General features: G+C 43.1%; 1 protein-coding gene across 2 annotated transcripts in view; it reads left to right on the forward strand.

Annotated features, from left to right (window-relative positions):
- Positions 1 to 19530, forward strand: part of LOC143974676 (excitatory amino acid transporter 1-like) — a 164051-nt gene that overhangs the window by 93334 nt on the left and 51187 nt on the right. Inside the window, exons 4-6 of one of the 2 annotated variants that reach the window (XM_077476295.1) lie at positions 2733 to 2870; positions 10687 to 10891; positions 15348 to 15390. In XM_077476295.1, coding sequence (XP_077332421.1) covers positions 2733 to 2870; positions 10687 to 10891; positions 15348 to 15390 — 386 coding nt within the window. Of the gene's footprint in view, positions 1 to 2732; positions 2871 to 10686; positions 10892 to 15347; positions 15391 to 15583; positions 15781 to 19530 lie in introns of those variants that run through there. The other variant, XM_077476296.1, reaches the window with a different exon arrangement.

Below are 19530 nucleotides of genomic sequence, written 5' to 3' on the forward strand. Positions count from 1 at the left end.
GAACTTTTTACTGTAGCTCACACTTGAAAAATTATTCATGTGGGTAGTTGGGCAACTCAAAGCATTTTTAATTGTACTTGCGTTGTTACCTATGGTATGGTGCCATTGGCAGTTGGTGGTGTTCAGTGAATTGTAGGAAGATTTATAAATTGCTAATTCAGTAGTATTTCATGGCATTGGTGGCAGTTAATGTGGACCAATCAGCCATAACTTCAAGACCACCCAACTTACTTTGAGTAGGCACCCCTTTTACTGCCAAAACAGCCCTGGCCCATTAAGGCATGGACTCCACTTAAACTCTGAAGGTATGCTGTGGTATTTGGTACTAAGTAGGGTTACACCGATACTAAGTATTTACACAAGTATTGGTACACCTGCAAATGCACCGATACCTGAAACCGATACCTTCAGGTTCGGTTCTTTCATCTGTCAGTGGGATTCACCTGCTGACAGATGAAATGTATACACGTTGTCCCCAAGTTACAAACATCCGACTTACAAATGACTCCTACTTGCAAACGGAGGGAGACAACAGGTAGGGAGAGTAAATCTTCCCCTAGGAAGGGAAATTCAATTTCCACTGAAGCTGTATCACCAATCATTGTTTCCACAACAACCCAAAATTTTCAAAATCCATTTGTCACAGGGACGGAAAGTCAGGTGAAATCTTCTGAACAGAGGCACAGACAGCAAAACAAATGTTGCAGGGGTATTAACCTTTCCCTATTCTATCCAAAAGCTTAAAAATATTTGTTTGGCTGGAGCTACACTTAAAAAATGCACCTGTTCCGACTTGCATACAAATTCAACTTAAGAATAAACCTACAGACCCTATCTTGTTTGTAACCCAGGGACTACCTGTACAAAAGAATGCAGGCAATTATCGGTTGTTAAGGAACAGGGCCGCCACATCCTTAACAACTGATGACGTTTCAGCTGTAAGTGGGGAGATCACCTTTGCAGATTTTCTGTAAAGGTGAACTAACACTTTAAAGTGTTTGTTACTCTAAAAAAAATAGATACTGTTCCTTTAAAGCATGAATAACAGCACAGTGCTTGTACTGTGTAATTTGGCCCCCTGAATAACCTAAAAAAAACTGGCTGATCCTGCCTGGTTCTGCCCTCCCCCCTGTAAACTGACCATGGGTTATCATGGCTGCTGAGTCCAGACACCATGGTCAGTAGTTTACATTCCTCCATCGTCCACAGCTCTGCTCTCTGCTTTCCCCTGTCCTCTTCCCCCTCCCTGCCTGTCAGCCCGAGACACTGACCGCCATAAAAAAACAATATTATATTTTTACGATCCCATCTTTTATATAACAATATGTATCCCAGTGCCTGGGCTGTATAAAAACAATGCTGATTTCTACCTTATATTGGAGCGTCTCCCGGTGCTCACTTGACCACTCATCTCTCTGCTCCTCTCCCCCCGGCTAACGTCAGCGGGAGTTCTCGCCCCCATCCCCTATAGCTGTCGGCCAGGGAGAGGAGAGAGCCGAGAAGTCACGTGAGTGCCAGAAGAATCTCTGATATAAAATAGAGATCAGCATCGTTTTTATACAGCACAGGCGCTGGGACACATATCATTATATAACAGATGGGATGGTATAAATATAATCTAGCGGCTTAACCACTTTAAGTCCTGTAAGTTGCGAGGTGGGATCTCCATGGATCTGACTTGTTTTTCCAACACATCCTACAGATGCTTGATTGGATTGAAATCTGGAGAATTTGGAGGCCAAGTCAACACCTCAAACTCATTGTTGTGTTCCTCAAGCAGGATGCATTATCCACTGTGACTGCCATCAGGAAATAAGGTTTTCCTGAAGGGGTGTACTTGGTGAACAACAATGTTTAGGTAGGTGGTACATGTCAAAGTAACATCTGCATGAATGGCAGAATGCAAGGTTTCCCAGCAGAATGTTGCCCAAAGCATCATAGTGCCTCTAGCAGCTTGTCTTCTTCCCATATTAGGTCCTGGTGCCATCTCTTCTGCAGGTAAGTAGCGCACGCATGCTCACTTATCTAAATTATGTTAAATAATATGTGATTCATCAGACCAGGCCACCTTCTTCCCTTGCTCCATGGTCCAGTTATGATGCTTATGTGCCCATTGTAGGCACTTATGGCTGTGGACACGGGTCAGCGTAGGCACCCTGACCAGTCTGCAGCTTCATAACCCCATACACAGCACACTGCAATGTCCATTTTTATTGCTTTCAACACATCAACTTCATGGACAATTTGTTTACTCGCCACCTAATATATCCCATAAAATTTTAGTTGCCATTATAACGAGATAATCAAAGTTATTTGCTTAACCTGTCACTGATCATAACGTCCAGTCTACAGTATATAAAAGGATTAAAATAACAATCCTTAGCATTGTTGGTGTCATTCAAGATATCTCACAAAACCAACCAACAAATTTATTGATTAAATGTTGCCCTGCTCTTACATTTGCAACCACCAAAGTGCACAAGGGGGTCCCCTCTCTTATCATCTATTATTTGCTTTGAATAGCTGCATGATGCAGATGATGGGTGTAGGGTTATTTTCCCCAATATACCTTGTGGCCATCTTTGATGCTCACACCAAGAAAAATGAATCATGAAGTGAAGTATGCTTTTAGTTGTGTCATGATGCAGCAAATTAGAAAACAACAGTTATAATCTTATTCACACAAACTTCCTGGCCATGTTAGTCTAATTCAATGTGATATCAATTTCTAGGCATTGGGTTGGCATTTGCCTTGAGGCCCTATAAGATGTCCTATCGACAGGTCAAATACTTTTCCTTTCCTGGAGAGCTGTTGATGAGGATGCTGCAGATGCTAGTGCTGCCTCTAATAGTGTCCAGTTTGGTGACCGGTAAGGTGTTGATTTATTAAATGTAGCATTTTTTTGGATTAAGTTAAGACTTTTATATTAAAATGGCAAACAAAAATGTTCACACTTGTGATAAATTATACAGTAGTGATGTAGGGGTTGGAGGAAGGAAAAACAATGAACCATGGGGGACACAGCCATTTGATACATCTGACACTCCTGTAAGTGTTCATTTCGCAAGAGACTGATGGAGGCTGCAGCACAAAATGTAAGAAAGGAAGTAGACATGGACTTCTAGAGAGGTAAGTATACTACCCTTTCTATTGCAAGGAACTATCATTTTGATTTGTTTAGAGACCTGAAAGGTTGGAAAATGCAACTGAACATCTATGATGATACATGATGATAACAATGTTCCAATAATAACAGCCCAGTAGATCAGTAGATCAATATTTTATTAGGAAAAAAACTAAAGAGCCAACCTACTTGTCTGTTACAATAATAGAGAATGATGGACAGCAGAGCCCATATAACTGACCCGTGACTGACAGATCTTTCCAAATTGGTCTACTGTGTATGTTCTGATTACATTTATTTTTCATAGATTATCACATTACCGGTACTTACTTAGTTTATAATGGCATCAAGTCTATAGCTGTAACGTTTTTTTCCATATAGAGGTAATCTATATGGATCTTGGTAGGCATGGACATTGGATCAGCCTGTCCTGTGGCATACATTCTTACCCCTTGGATATTTGTTTCAAAAAAGGGTAGTAGCTGGTTTGGTGAATAGTCTAAGGTGGAACACTGAATTTGAGAAAGTATTTTGAAAATGGAGGCATGGAGTTAACAATAAATTGGGACAATAGCCCAACCCTTCTCAGGAGTATTTTTGCCCTACATAGTGTGTTTTAAGAGGAATATTTTTTTGGGAGGGCTGGATTATATAGGGAGTCTTGGGACATTGTACTAATAAATTGTTGTACATCGCTTCTAGTATAGAGGGAAGTTGTGCCACTATCTTTAGTCTATTTTAGGCAAAACTGAGCATTACTCAGAATTCTAAGCTGTTTGTTGTGCCTGGCGAAACCAAAGATTGTTTTCTGTAAATGAAAGATGACTGAGACAGGTAGCGATAGGTAGCACTTAAAATATTAAAGGCTTGTTGGTAAAGAGAGTCATAATTGAACCTATTTCCTAGCAATAAGATTTTTTTTCCAATTCTTTTGGTCCTGTCAGTTTACAGAGCAGAGGCATATAATTCAATTTAAACTTGGCTTGAAGAAGTTTGAAAACCACTATTAAGCTTAGTACACATGAGCTGAATGACGGACGGCATCGGCCGGTTTAATAAAAACCATCTGGCATTCGGCCCATGTGTACTGCAGTCGGTTTGACAGCTTGTCGTAGGGGCATGATAGAAAAAGACCTGCTGATCGGCTCCCGATCAGAATTCTTAGCCAATGGCTTAAAGCGCTGACTGGAGTGTTCTGGCAGGGGGGCATCCCTCGGTCAGAAAACAATATAGTTAGTACAGCGGCTCCTACTACTAGTGTGTACTAGGCTTTACCAGAATTAGATTTTTGAAGATGGGTAGACAAATGTAAAATACTTTAACGTGGAGTTCCAGCCAAAAATGGAACTTCCACTTTTTGGAATCCTCACCCACTCCAGTGTCACATTTGGCACCTTTCAAGGGGGAGGAGGAAGCGGATACCTGTCTAATACAGGTATTTGCTCCCACTAGCTGGCATAGATCACTGCAGCATTCACGGTGACCTACGCCACTTCCGGAGCCTACTCTGTCCTCCCCGCTGTATTCTGGGAGACACACAGGTCCCAGAACACAACAGGAACCAGTGAGGACGCACAGCGTGAGTCACGCATGCGCAGTAGGGAACCAGGAAGTGAAGCCACACGACTTCACTTCCTGATTCCCTTACCGAGGATGGCGGTGGCAGCAGCTGAGAGCCGACAGACGGATCGTCTTTGGCTGCCAACATTGTGGGCTCCCTGGACAGGTAAGTGTCCAGTATTTGTAGCTGCTGGCTTTTAATATTTTTTTTTTTTTGGCAGACCTCCGCTTTAAAAGTATTGGGATTCTGATGGTGACCGCCCTGTACTGTTGATTGCAAGGTGAGCAGCCTTGCTGCTGCTGATACAAGGAGGTTCTATTCTTCCTGCTGTATATCACAATTATTACTATTCAGAATGCATGGGGGGTAATAAAATGGTGCTGGGAACAGTCAAAGCTCCAAAGTAAACAAAGATAGCAGGGAGATTTCACCCCTCATGTGACCAATATAAGAAATGGTAGTCACTGATCCTTCCTGTCATGGAACCTCATCGTACTCCGCTTGAGTGCTTCTGTCAGTACACAGCATCCTTCAGTCTGAACATCAGATATTACAGCCCATGTATTGTAACTGAAAACCAGATGAGACTAGCTCAGTTACACAGCTTGAACATGGAATGGTTTATTGGACACGTATAAAGCCTTTTTATACACTTGAAAGGTATGTCAGTTCCTACATAGACAATCACCCAAATATTTGCCCAAAACATCACACAATGGTTTAGACAATGAGGTAGTGCTGATCCATGGCTAATCCCATCCACCTGGATGACTCCGATGTCACATTGCAGACCAGCCTTGCCGACTTCAAGCTAACTGCAGACAATACACATCATCGTAAGAATAAACACAGCAAACCTTCAAACAATAGCAGAAAACCTAATTACAATTAACAATACAAACAGTGATACCCCCCTCAGCCTAGTAGGCAACAGACTATAGCTCAAGTGGACTGTTTGGCTCCTACACAGTTCTAGAGGCCTGTGATCAGCTCTTTCAATTAACATGTCGAATTCAGAATCAAATAAACCAGGAATACTCTTTATATATATCCTGGGAGATATTGTGGATAAATATAACTGTTCCATTTTAAGTAACCACCTTCTCATTTTCCATTAAACAGCTGTCCATAATTTTTCTAAGTCGCCCTGTGCCCCTAATAGACACAGGGTGACTTTGACATAGGAGGTGCATGAGGAGCTGAAACAAGGGTTTCCCGATCTCTCCAAGGGATTCTGGGTTCCATGGTCCCCGCCCAAAGTGACTCCTATCACATCTTTCCCCTTTCGGCAGCAGACTAACACAGGAGGAGACCACAGACGTGTTGATTCTGAAGTTAGTCCATAGTTCCAGTCCCCCAATGCCTGTACCCACACCGTACCCCAAACAAATTGTTCCAAACAGAGCATTACTCACCCAGCCAACCTCTGCCTCTCTTGTAGAACATACTCGCTGCTGGGGAGAAGTGTGGACTGGTCTTTCCCCTTGGAGTCCATTCAGCCACTGGAGAGAAGACAGGGTTGCTGGGCTCACTCCGTCATGCTGTTGGGGATCTGGGCTGACTACCCAACATCGCTGGAGTATACAAGTGGAGACTGAAGTCCCATCCACTTTAACAAGAAATTCATCCTCTGTTAGTTGAGGGTAGAGGCCAGAAGCTCTCTACCCTGTTGCCAGCGGTTCAGCTGGGTGTAGGAGCTTCACTACATCAGCTTGTCACTGGGGAGGGAAGCTAACTGCCCGGTTCCCTGGAACTCTTGCGGAGTGGATTGTTGTGCGCAGAGGCCAGTAGTGTTCTTCCCTGTTAGTGCTTCAGCGCTCACATCATCCTTTCCAGCTAACTGTTGGGGAGGGAAGACTGCAACCTACTCTCCCTTCTCCCCCTCGGATCCTGATCTGCTCGGGAGTGACCGCCACCTCCTCACCCTGGGCCTCCAGAACTGATGCAAGTCTGGGGCAGAGACCTTGGACCCCCTGTCTGTTTGCCAGCACTTCAGCTGGGTTGGTGTCATCATTCTGGGGTGGCATCTGCTGCTTGACACCCTTTCTATGGTACTGTCTCCCAGATGCACGAATCCTTGTTGGGAAGGGGGAATGGCTGCTTCCCCTCCCTGAATATCTGAAATCCACTGGGGAAGAACCACCACCTTCTCACCTCAGGCCTCCGAAACTGCCATGGGTGTGGGCCAGGGGTCTGCAGTACTCGGTCCTGCTGCCAGCACTTCTGCTGGGGGTTCGCTAGGTGGTTCCTGCGCTACAGAAAAGTCTATTAAATCCCCAGTCTCAGGAATTGCTGAAAGTCCAGGGCATGGGCTGGTGGCCCTTGGGCCCGTCGCCATCACTTTGGCAGGTGACTCCTCATCCATAACATCCTCTGATGAAAAGTCAATTAAATCCATGCTTTCTGTGATCTGAATCTGGGGAATGAGGACAGCTTCCTCTTCTCCCAAGCCTTTGAACTGCCATTGGACAGACGCATTTCTCCATCCAAGCTCATCCTGTGCAGAAACACTTGCTGCATCTGCGATAGGACCTCCACTTCCTTAGCTGTGGGCAGAGATAGGCAAAGCACACTGTTACTCTGCTCCATTGCTGACACTTCAGCTGAGATTTCAGGACTGCCGGCTGGTACTTCTGGATAGTCCCGTTGCACTCTGCTTGAATGCTTCTATCAGTACACAGCCTCCTCCTGTCTGAACATCAGATATTAGATATTACAGCCCAAATATTGTATCTAAGAACCAAGTGAGACTAGCTCAGTTACACAGCTTGAACATGGAATGATTTATTGGACAAGCATACAGCCTTTTTATACACTTGAAAAGTATGTCAGTCCCTACATACACAATAACCCAAATATTTACCCAAAAAATCACACAATGGTTTAGCTAATGAGGTGGGCTGATACATGGCTAATCCCATCCATCTGGATGACTCAGATGCAAACAGTGACCCCCCCCCCCCCCCCCCCCTCAGCCTAGTAGGCAACAGACTATAGCATGATTAGACTGTTCTGCTCCTACACAGTTCTAGAGGCCTGTGATCAGCTCTTTCAATTAACATGTCAAGTTCAGAATCAAATAAACCAAGAATGTTTTTTTATATATATCCTGGGAGATATTGTGGATAAATATTACTGTTCCATTTTAAGTAACCACCTCATTGTCCATTTAACTGCTGTCCACCATTTTTCTCAGTCACCCTGTACCCCTAATAGGCACAGGGTGACTTAGACATAGGAGGTGCATGAGGAGCTGAAACAAGGGTTTCCCAACCTCTCCAAGGGATTCTGGGTTCCACGGGCCCCCCGCCCAAAGTGCCTCCCATCACACTACCTATAAATTAAGCACTTCTGGACCGGCTCACGCCGATATACGTCGTCTCTTTGAAGAGGAATATCGTTGTTATGGCAGCAGCTAGCTACCATAAATGGTATCTTATTCTTCAGTGACCAGTCCAGTTTCAGATAAAATTGGTCTCTGCAGCGGATTTGTCACAAGATCACTTTTATTGGTGGCGGAAGAGGGCTCCATCCCTCTAGCCATGCTCCCATGCCGTCAGCAGCGGAGGCGATTGGGTCCTTTTCTGTGTGTGGTATGGACATGAGTGAGGGGAAGATGGCCCCCATCCAGCTCCATGCCATTGCAGGGCGGAAGCGACATCAAAATGTCACTTCAGCCCATAGCTCTTAAAGGGACTTTTTATTTATTTTTAACAACATTTCTTTTTTTTTTTATTGCATTTTAGTGTAAATGTGAGATCTGAGGTCTTTTTGACCCCAGACCTCATATTTAAGAGGTCCTGTCATGCTTTTTTTCCTATTACAATGGATGTTTATATTCCTTGTAAAAAGGAAAAAAAAGTGACACAATTTTTTTTTAAAAAGAACAGTGTAAAAAGAAATAAGAAAAAGTAAAATTAATAAGAAAATAAATTTTTTTAACGTGCCCCGTCCCACCGTGCTTGCGTGCAGAAGTGAACGCATACGTGAGTAGCACCCGCATATGAAAACTGTGTTCAAACCACACGTGAGATATCGTTGTGGTCGTTACAGCGTGAGCAATAATTCTAGCCCTAGACTTCTGTAACTCAAAATACATGTAACCTGTAGAATTTGTTAAACATCGCCTATGGAGATTTTTAAGGGTAAACGTTTGTTGCCATGCCACGAGCGGGCGCAATTTTGAAGCATGAGTTGTTTGGTATCAATATACTCGGTATAACATTATCTTTCACAATATTAAAAAATAATAATTTGCCCTAACTTTACTGTTGTCTTATTTTTTAATGCAAAAAAGTGTATTTATTCCAAAAAAAGTGTGCTTGTAAGACCCCTGCGCAAATATGGTGTGACAGAGAGTATTGCAACAACCGCCATTTTATTCTCTAGGGTGTTAGAAAAAAACAAACAATATATAATGTTTGGGGGTTCTAAGTCATTTTCTAGCAAAAAAATATTATTTCAACACCAAATCTCAGAAAGAGGCTTGGTCCTTAAGTGGTTAAATATTTGGGTTGACTGGCCAATTAAAGCAGAAAGCTTTCCAATGTCATTGCTACCATTAAAACATTCAAGGGGTGTATGCCTCATTTAACAGTGAACAGTTCTGTGCATATCATTCTTTTGTGGCACTGGGCCTATAACTGTGATGGCACTGCTCGCAATCTTAAGGCTTCATGTACACAAAATGTTGTTCAACCTCTCCTGCATGATTTAACTTGACGGCTAAAAACCAGCGTCTAAAAACGTCCGTTTAGCTGCGTTTACATTCCGCGTTTAGTTGCGTTTAGCTGCGTTTGCTTCTAGAAGCATTTGAAAAAATATATACCGTATTGGTGTATAACAAGTGTCGGCGTATAACACGCACCCCTAGTTTAGGAGGGAATTTTAAGGAAAAAAACTTACATTTAAATGCCCATCTGCAGCCTTGTCCATCATTGCACCCTTGTCAGTGTCATTTGCAGCCTTGTCCATCATTTGCAGCCTTGTCAGTGTCATTTGCAGCTTTGTCATGCAGCCTTGTCCATCATTGCACCCTTGTCAGTGTCATTTGCAGCCTTGTCATGCAGCCTTGTCAGTGTCATATGCAGCTTTGTCATGCAGCCTTGTCCATCATTGCACCCTTGTCAGTGTCATTTGCAGCCTTGCCATGCAGCCTTGTCAGTGTTATATGCAGCTTTGTCATGCAGCCTTGTCCATCATTGCACCCTTGTCAGTGTCATTTGCAGCCTTGTCCATCATTGCACCTTTGTCAGTGTCATTTGCAGCCTTGTCATTTTCATTTTCAGCTTTGCCTTTTAAAAATGGCTCCGCCGAGATACAGAACCAGATGTCCTGTGTATCTCTGTGGCGCTCAGTAGCTTTCGCTCGCTCTCGGCGGGTTACGCCCGTTCTTGGCTGTTCTCGTCGGCTTTCGCCCACTCTCAGCCGTTCCACTTGAAAGTCGCAGAGAACAGCCGAAAGCCGTCCACAGGCTCACAATCATTGGGGGATAGGTGTATAACATGCACCCACGATTATCCCCTGATTTTAAGGGGAAAAAAGTGCGTACGGTATATATATATATTTTTTCAAAGTAGCCAAAAATGAAAAACACCTGTAACCAAATTGCGGCTGAACACAGGTTACCGCGTTTAGCAGCATTTGAAAATCCTCTAAACACAGCTTCTGAAAGCTTTTTTTGGGTTCCAAAAAAAGCCTCTAAACGCAACTGCCTAGAAACGACTATAAACAACCCTGTGTACGTGTACTAATAAGGTAACATAGAGGAGAGTTCAGGAGCAGTTGAAAAAAATGCCCAACTGCTCCTAAATGTCAGTTTACAAGCAGCAGTGTACATGAGGCCACCAGAACTCCCATTGCCGCTATATAATTATAATCTGCTGCTCTTACAGCTCAGGAAAACAGCATTCTCTTATTTGTTTTGCTATGTGCCTGCAAAATGTATTACTTATTTTGCTTTGCAGTTTCTTGAAAGTTAACTTTTTTTCACTTTTTTAGGGATGGCATCTCTGGATAGCAAAGCTTCAGGCAAGATGGGCATGCGGGCTGTGGTGTATTACACTGTAACTACATTCATTGCTGTGTTTATCGGAATTTTTATGGTGATGATCATTCATCCTGGAAAAGGCACAAAGGAAAATATGGAATCCCATGGGAAAATTGAAAGGGTGCAAGCTACAGATGCCATCTTGGATCTAATCAGGTAAAAATAAATATACCATGTAACTAAAATAATTGAATGTAATTGATTGCATGGCAAGGAAATTAAAGAATTATTGATTGGTTTTAACTGAGTAGGATTATTGTGCAAAAACTTTTTCTTTCTCATTATTACACTTTTTTTTTTTTTTTTGTAACAAAATAACCAGAATATACTTGTTTATCTCACACTTGACGCTACTATATCAAACACGCAGCCAAATATAGATTTATTGTGTGAAAACACGTTGTCTTATTTTTTAAATAATTCCCACATACACAAACATTTTTTAGATTTGGAGTTTCTAGTGTGCATTATTTTGGGTTAACATGGGAGGTAAGGGAAGTATAAGGCCCCTTTCACACGGGACGGATCAGTAATGATCCGCCCCGTGATGATCCGCTCGCTCAGCGGGGATCGCTCCGTTGTCCCCGCTGAGCCGGCGGCGGACAGGGCGGTCTCCGCACACTGTGCAGGGACCGCCCTGCCAGCTCTCCGTTCTCCTCTATGGGGATCGGATGCGCACGGACCGTCTGTCCGTGTTCATCCGATCCGCTCTGCAGACGGATAGAAAAATAGGATTTTCCTCCGTCTGCAGAATCGGACAGTAGCGGAGGCGGACGAAATCGGGTGTCTGCGGATGTTCATCCGCAGACACCCGCTATCCCATAGGGATGAATGTATGCCCGTATTTCATCCGCAAACGAATGGATGAAATACGGACATATCGTCCGCATGTGTGAAAGGGTCCTAAGATTTTATAAGAGCCATCACTGAATATGCAGTCCATGCCTAACAGAACGCCATTAACTGTAAAAGATACAAATTACTGATAAAAGGCAAAAAAAAGTCATCTGTGCACCCACAACATTTGAGTTATGATTTAATTTCACAATAGCATAGCAAACCTTGTTTCTGTAAGACAGTGGGGGGGAATTTACTAAAACTGGCGCACTCAGAATATGGTGCGCCAGTTTTGGAGTTCATGGAGTTCACCAGAACTTCACAGGTTGCCACTGGAGTCCTCTTCCACTCCTCCATGACAACATCACGGAGCTGGTGGATGTTAGAGACCATGCCCTCCTTCACCTTCCGTTTGAGGATGCCCCGCAGATGCTCAATAGGGTTTAGGTCTGGAGACATGCTTGGCCAGACCATCACCTTTTCCCTCAGCTTCTTTAGCAAGGCGGTGGTCGTCTTGGAGATGTGTTTGGGGCCATTATCATGTTGGAATACTGCCCTGCGGCCCAGTCTCCGAAAGGAGGTAATCACGCTCTGCTTCAGTATGTCACAGTACATGTTGGCATTCGTGGTTCCCTCAGCAAACTTTAGCTCCCCAGTGCCGGCAGCACTCATGCAGCCCCAGACCATGGCACTCCCACCACCATGCTTGACTGTAGGCAAGACACACTTGTCTTTGTATTCCTCACCTGGTTGTTGCCACACACGCTTGACACCATCTGAACCAAATAAGTTATCCTGGTCTCATCAGACCACATAACATGGTTCCAGTAATCCATGTCCTTAGTCTTCTTGTCTTCAGCAAACTGTTTGTGGGCTTTTTTATGAATCATCTTTAGAAGAGGCTTCCGTCTGGGACAACAACCATGCAGACCAGTTGATGCAGTGCGCGGCGTATGGTCTGAGCACTGACAGGCTGAGCTCCCACCCCTTCAACCTCTGCAGCAATGCTGGCAGCACTCATATGTCTATTTACCAAAGACAACCTCTGTATATGACGCTGAGCACATGCACTCAACTTCTTTGGTCGACCATGAGGAGGCCTGTTCTGAGTGAAACCTGTCTTGTTAAACCGATGTATGGTCTTGACCACAATGTTTCAGCTCAGTTTCAGTGGCAATCTTCTTATAGCCTAGGCCATCTTTATGTAGAGCAACATTTCTTTTTTCAGATCCTCAGAGAGTTCTTTGGCATGAAGTGCCATGTTGAACTTCCAGTGACCAGTGTGAGAGCGATGACACCAAATTTAACACACCTGCTCCCACATGACACTGGGGGAGGGAAAATGGCTAATTGGGCCCAATTTAGTCGTTTTCACTGGGGGGTGTACTCACTTTTGTTACCATTGGTTTAGACATTAATGGCTGTATGTTGAGTTATTTTTGAGGGGACAGCAAATGTATACTGTTATACAAGCTGTACACTCACTACTTTACATTGTAGCAAAGTGTAATTTCTTCAGTGTTGTCACATGAAAAGATATAATAAAATATTTACAAAATTGTGAGGGGTGTACTCACTTTTGTGAGATACTGTATGTGCTTGACCCTTAACACTAAAACACACTATAATAATGGGCCACACACCAAAGACATTCAACACCAGCCAAAGTTTATTTCAATGACAGCAGAGTGAAAGATATGCTGTGATTGTAATAAGCCTTGGCTAGACCCTGGCTGGAGTTTAATGTCTTCAGTGTGTGGCCGTTGTTTGGATGGTGGATTGTATTGAAGAAAGAGCAGACTCCAAGGCCTTGACACCTGCCCAGATAGCAAGGATAACTTGCCACAAATTTGTGGCAGTGTTGAATTGTAAGTCTTGTTAACTTGCTGCAAGTTGTACACTTGCAGAGCACTTGAAACGCAAGTTCTAGTAGACACTTTTCCAATTTGTGGCAAGTCTCTAGCAAGAGCAAAGTTCAGTGGTTAGTCTACAGCAAGAGCTCTGCAAGTCACAACGACCTATGTGATGGAATGACTATTACACAACATAACTGAACCAAAACTTGCAGTAGACTGTTTGCAAAGAAAGTTGATCTGGAGTCATACAATGCGGACTTGCTACAATTGTGCAACAAACTTGTGAGGCCTGACAAGTCTAGCAATAGCTTAGCATGTCATTTTCAAGTCTGCAGCTCAATTGCTTGCTATCTGGGTGGATGATTACAGGGATTCAAAGAGGATACAGGGTTGTCTGTGAGAGGTGAAGGGGCTTGGGTATGTTTAACGGCCGTTAGAGAATAGAATTTACAAAAATGCTGGCTTTATATTAGTGGTTACCACCTGGCTGCTGTTAGTTTTAGAACCTGAATGGTTAAATTAGATGGGCTTTTATATACTGAAGCCTGGGATCCCCTCTGCTGTACATATTTAAGTAGCACCTTTCCAGTTTAGGTGCTAGAATGTAAATAGTTAGATTAGTGTAATTTGTTCCTCTGCCTAATGGTGCTGCTAGAGGCAAATCTATCTCCAGCAGGTCTGCTTAACAGAATGCAATTTATTATTTAGGGCTGCTCCTGTGTTCTGGTGCTGTTGAAGTTTGCCTGGACTCCTCCTGCTTTCTAGAAACTAGTAGAGCTTTCTAAACCATGGGTGGGAGTTGGGCAATTAGGCAGGATGAATATGTAGCAGTCCCAGACAATTACAGGGGAGGTGCCCCTGAGCATGCTGGGATGTGTGAACATGTGATCTCTACGTCCTTCCCTTCCCAGATGGAGTGCACCAGTCAGTGGTGGGGAAGGCGTGCCACCCCTGGCACTTGCTGCCATGTGGCCTCGGGTGGTTGACCTGAGGGCCTGAAGGTAAATTAGGGAGTGTCCCTGGTGCTTCAGACGAGCTGACTGAAAGGGAGCCGTGCCTGAGGATCTGTTTGCAACTCCAGTGAGTACAGACCGATGGTCTAGGGGCCTGTTCTTTTTGGCTGCCCCTCTTTGTTAGTACAGTCAGCCAAGGGCCCAACTAAAGGGATCGCTGGCTAGTGATCTGAAGAGCTTGCCCAATTGTGATTCCTGCATGGTACTTTGCTATTTTCTACTACTTTTGGACTGCTGGGCCGTCTGCCGTAACTATCTTGTAGCTGAAGAGGTCTGTCTACCTGTCCTGACTTACAAGAGACTTTGCTCATGCTATTGATTTCTACATAGCTACATAGGAGAAGTCTGTCATCTGCTCCCAGCAAGGGACTTAACTTGCTAGTCAATTCTAGATCAGCTAGAGTCCTCGAGTTGTGTAAAGTTTTATTCCAGAGTATGTTGCTAAAATTCCCTACCCTATCCAAGTTCCTACAAAATAAAACTACAAAAACACCCCTAGACTGGTCATTGACTTCATCAAGTCTAAGTGTTTGTGTGCCTGGCTGCAGAAAATACCTTGCACCTGTCTGCCAGTGAAGAAATGAGGACTATCGGTGTAATACTCAAGCGGCTCCTACAGGGGTGGCACTAACTTTATTACTGAGAGAATCCAGTCAATTATTCAGTATATATGCCGCTTTCATACTACCAAGCTACCATAAACTTAAAGCTCGTATGTTGGGTCACAATAAAATTCCATTTGTATTCTTTACCTGCATTTATAGGTTTACATAGAGACTAAATATGCTGTTGAAAGAGCAGATTTCGTTTTTTGTTTTTATAACTCAAATATATGAAGTTTGTGATATATGCAGCGACCTTAACATTTTTTTTAGAACTCAAATGTATTTTTTTTTTTCTCTAAAGGAATATGTTCCCTCCTAATCTGATAGAAGCCTGCTTCAAACAGGTAAGGGTTCAAGATGTGTTCTGTAAGCATTTTACTGCTCACTTGCTTGGTAGTTATTCCTAAGAAATCATATTTACTTCAAGTTCAATATTTCTTTCACACAATTTTTTTTATTTTTTATGCTATGTAATCAATATTGCTGGTGATCCTGCCAGTTATTACTGTAAGAATAGCACTTCTTTATGGTGACAGTGCTAACTGAAGTGCTTCCAATACAGCAGAGCAAAGTACCTGTTTGTACAGCCACTGTCACAGCTGAAAAGCTTGCCCATCATTAGAGGAAGTGACAAACTGGTCCCTAAAGCTTGTCTCCTCCCACAGCCTTTGCTCTACTGATAAGAAAAAGAAGAGAGCGGTCACGTGACTGTCACAAAACCACTCCAAAAAAAGGTATTTAGTGACATTTATTTTACAAATTAGTTGCACAGTTAGCATTGCTTTATAACTTCACAGCGCCATCTTTGGTGCAGGGTTTACATCTGCTTTGAGTTGTATCTGTAGACCAGTTTCGTGGAAATATAGTATTATTTCCAAGTACAAAACCCATGTATGTTATCATCTCCAAATATGTTTAGGTGAATACATTATACAATTTTCTTGTACAACTTTCCTTTAGATTTACTAAAACCGTATAATATGAGGTCAAACCTAAACACTTTGCATGCAATCAGGCAGGCCCTTCTACTACACAGTTGAAGGTAAATCTAAAGAAAATTAAATAAGAAAATTGCATGGTGTATGGTCAGCTTAAGATTCTTCATCTATTATTGGAGGATGGGCAGACGACTGTAAGTTCCTCCTCGCTCATTCATATATTGTTTTTCATTGATGGAAGCTTTAGTATAGATTCTATGAATGGAGAAGGAGGCGGAAAGGGCGAACATATTTTGCACTCTTGATAAGTGCCTGTTAAGGGTCTAGTGATCACATTAATTCCCACAGCAATGGAAGATTACAGCTGTGGGGGGAAAAGGGGGGGGGGGGGGGGGCAGAGGACATCAAATTTCAACTAAGAGAGCAGCCAGCAGCATAAGGGACCATTCTCATTGAATGTAAGTGTTTTTCCTTGTGCTGATTTAACCACTTGCTTACTGGGCACCTAAACGCCCCTCCTGCCCAGACCAATTTTCAGCTTTTAGCGCTGTCACTCTTTGAATGACAATTGCAACACAACACTGTATCCAAATTCAATTTTTATCATTTTTTTCCCACAAATATATTCTAATTGACTCTGTGATCACATCGTGCAGGGAGGGTGCAAAGGGGAGGACGTCTATTGACATACTCCCGGCAAAGTAGATCCGCGCTGTAGCTGTCATTTGGCTATAGCACGGATCTGAAGGAATAAAAAAAAAAAAAAAAAGACTAAACTTAGGCTTAAAGACAACATCATAGTCTAGAAAAAAGTAATTGACTGAAATATTTAAAATAACCATTCTTTAGCATTTGTTTAGCATTACACATTTGAACATTGTAATAGATGTATCTGACACCTTCAGTACTTTCCACTACTTCATATTTTCATTCTGTAGTGTAGCTCTATGTGTGTACCTGTTTTCAAACCTCCAGATTTTAAAAAGTCAGGTAAAGAGCCAGCTGTTGTTATTACAGGCTTTTATCCTCCATAACTAGATAGCATGATCATAAAGCCAACGTTAGGTGAGGGTTATTGGTTGAAAGTGCCCATATGCTTTGGATAACATAGGATGTAAACATCCAGATCAGGAGAAAGTCAAAAGTCTCTGGCATACTAGCAAATACCACATGCAGAGAATTGCCCGTTGGCAATTGGACAGTTCATAAAACATTATCATTACTGTAGCACTGACTCCCGAAGGAGCGGCTGGTTTTGCTGGGCTTACAGTTTACCTTCTGCACCTCGTTCTTGTCTAGGGGTTCCCGAGGTTGATGGCCCAATAACTGCAGAGACCGACACTTGAATTCCTTTAGGAATTTTTATTTGCATAAAATGTTGAACAAAACACAGTCTCTCAGTTGGAAAAAGAGGGTATGGGTAGTAAAGCTCAGGTACCTTTGGAACTGCTGACACTTGAAATGTCTCTCTCTAGATGATCCAGGGAATAGCCATTCGCAACTGGATATTTCAACTACCGGATAAGTCCCTGTTTGTGGATTTAGCAGCCGACAGGTGATTTAAGCTTAGCACAGTCTCTCCCACAGACTTGGTAGTAGAACTTTAAATTAGAACAATCTCTCTCACAGACTTGATTGTAGACCTTTAAATTAGCACAGAAACTTAGGTGTAACCGAAGGATGAAATTAGGAACTTTCTTGCAGCCGGTCCGGCGATACCGTAAGATTGCGGATTCACTTGGTGTCCTTTCAACTTAGCTTCCAGGCTCTTACCGAGCAGCCAGCCTCGTGCGTGGCCCTCTTCCGAAGAGTCCTCCCCTGGTTGCGTTTTCAGTTGCTGGGTCTCTCCAAACCTGAGACGGCACCTCAAAGTCCTCCTCAAAATCCTCCTTCCAGTTACTGTGCCTCGGACTAGCTAGTCCTGAGACTTGGAAACGGATGGATCCGAACCCCAGGCCATGAGGGCCTCTGGGGGCTGGTCAGGAGGACCAGGACCCTGTAGTCAGAACATACTTCTGGACCGGAACCCGGAACCATGTGACCTCAGCACCTTAAGTACCCTCTCCCAGAATACACAGCGAGACAACGCACCCACTGATAGGCTCAGAGAAAGAGATTGGTACCCAATGAGTCCAACCAGACTGCATTCCAATGCCTGTTAGGGATCATACATGCACCTATGACCAGGCAGAACATAGTACAGTCCAGCCAAACTGATGCCAGAATCACAATTTACATAATTTAACCCTAAGACCCAACTATGGTCTTAGAAAAAACTAAATTTACAAAACATAGCGCATACTCTTCAGGAGTACCGGTGCTACATTACTATTCTATCTTTGATATCTGGATCTGTCTGCAATTCACCTCCCCAATCTCCCTCCTAAGGCAAAAGCACAAACAGTCCCAAAATATGATCAGTTGTGTTTGGGGACCTTCTGGATTTCTCTTGTCTGCACATGCAAGTTTGCAACCAACTTTTGATTTTTATTATGGCCTTTAGTATATGTTTTATGCTCCTCTCACTATGGCTCAGAAATACGGCAGAATGTGTTGAAATGTGATAAGGTAGGATAACTTCAGCTGGGGAGCCAAAATACTCAGAGTAGTGTCAGAGTGATTTCCAAAGAAGAAAGTTCTTGAATAGGTGATAATCCTCTAGGTATCTTAAAGCTGTCAGTAATGTCATGTGCATAGAACTTGCTCAAAGACGGAATGGGTCCTCAGATGAACCTTTCTTAATATAGGATACCTATAGAAGAAATTTCTGAGAACAAACTTCCTAGATGTAGCAGTTTAATAGTCTATCAGTAGCTGAGGCACTATGGGGTTGATTTACTAAAACTGGAGAGTGCAAAATCTGGTGCAGCTCTGCACAGCAACCAATCGAATTCCAGTTTTTTTTTTGTCAAAGCCTAATTCAACAAGCTGAAGTTAGAAGGTGATTGGCTACCATGCACAGCTGTACCAGATATTCTTCTCTCTAGTTTTAATAAATCAACCCCTATGAGTGTTTTCTTGTTTGCACACCATATGTATTATAAACTTAAAGTGGGGTGCCCCTAAAAAAAAAAAAAAAAATTTAAAGTCAGCAGCTACAAATACTGCAGCTTCTGACTTTTAATAATCGGACACTTACCTGTCCCAGAGTCCAGCGATGTGGGGGAACGAAGCCCCCCCTCGTTCCCCGCTCCGCTCACGGTGCCGTCATTCGTATTGTGGGCACCCGGCTGTGGCTTCACAGCCGAGCACCCACTGCGCATGCGCGGGCGGCGCAGTGCGCCATTATACTCCACACGTGACAGGTCCCAGATGACTGTGTGGCGCGAGGGGAAGTGATGTCACCAGCCCGGGCAAGAAAGAAGGCAGACTACGAGGGACCCCCTAGCAACAGGTATTTAGAGGTGAGTAAAAAAAATTATTTTCCAATTATTTTTATTCATTTTTTTAAAGAATTTTTTAAAAACTTGTATTTTTTGGTAGCAACACCACTTTATGATATTTATTTACATATTAAAGCCTAACTTCAGGAATTAGACAAATTCT

Source organism: Lithobates pipiens, unplaced genomic scaffold (assembly GCF_037356315.1).
Source record: "Lithobates pipiens isolate NorthernLeopardFrog02 unplaced genomic scaffold, aLitPip1_a1.2 Scaffold_13, whole genome shotgun sequence".
NCBI lineage: Eukaryota > Metazoa > Chordata > Amphibia > Anura > Ranidae > Lithobates > Lithobates pipiens.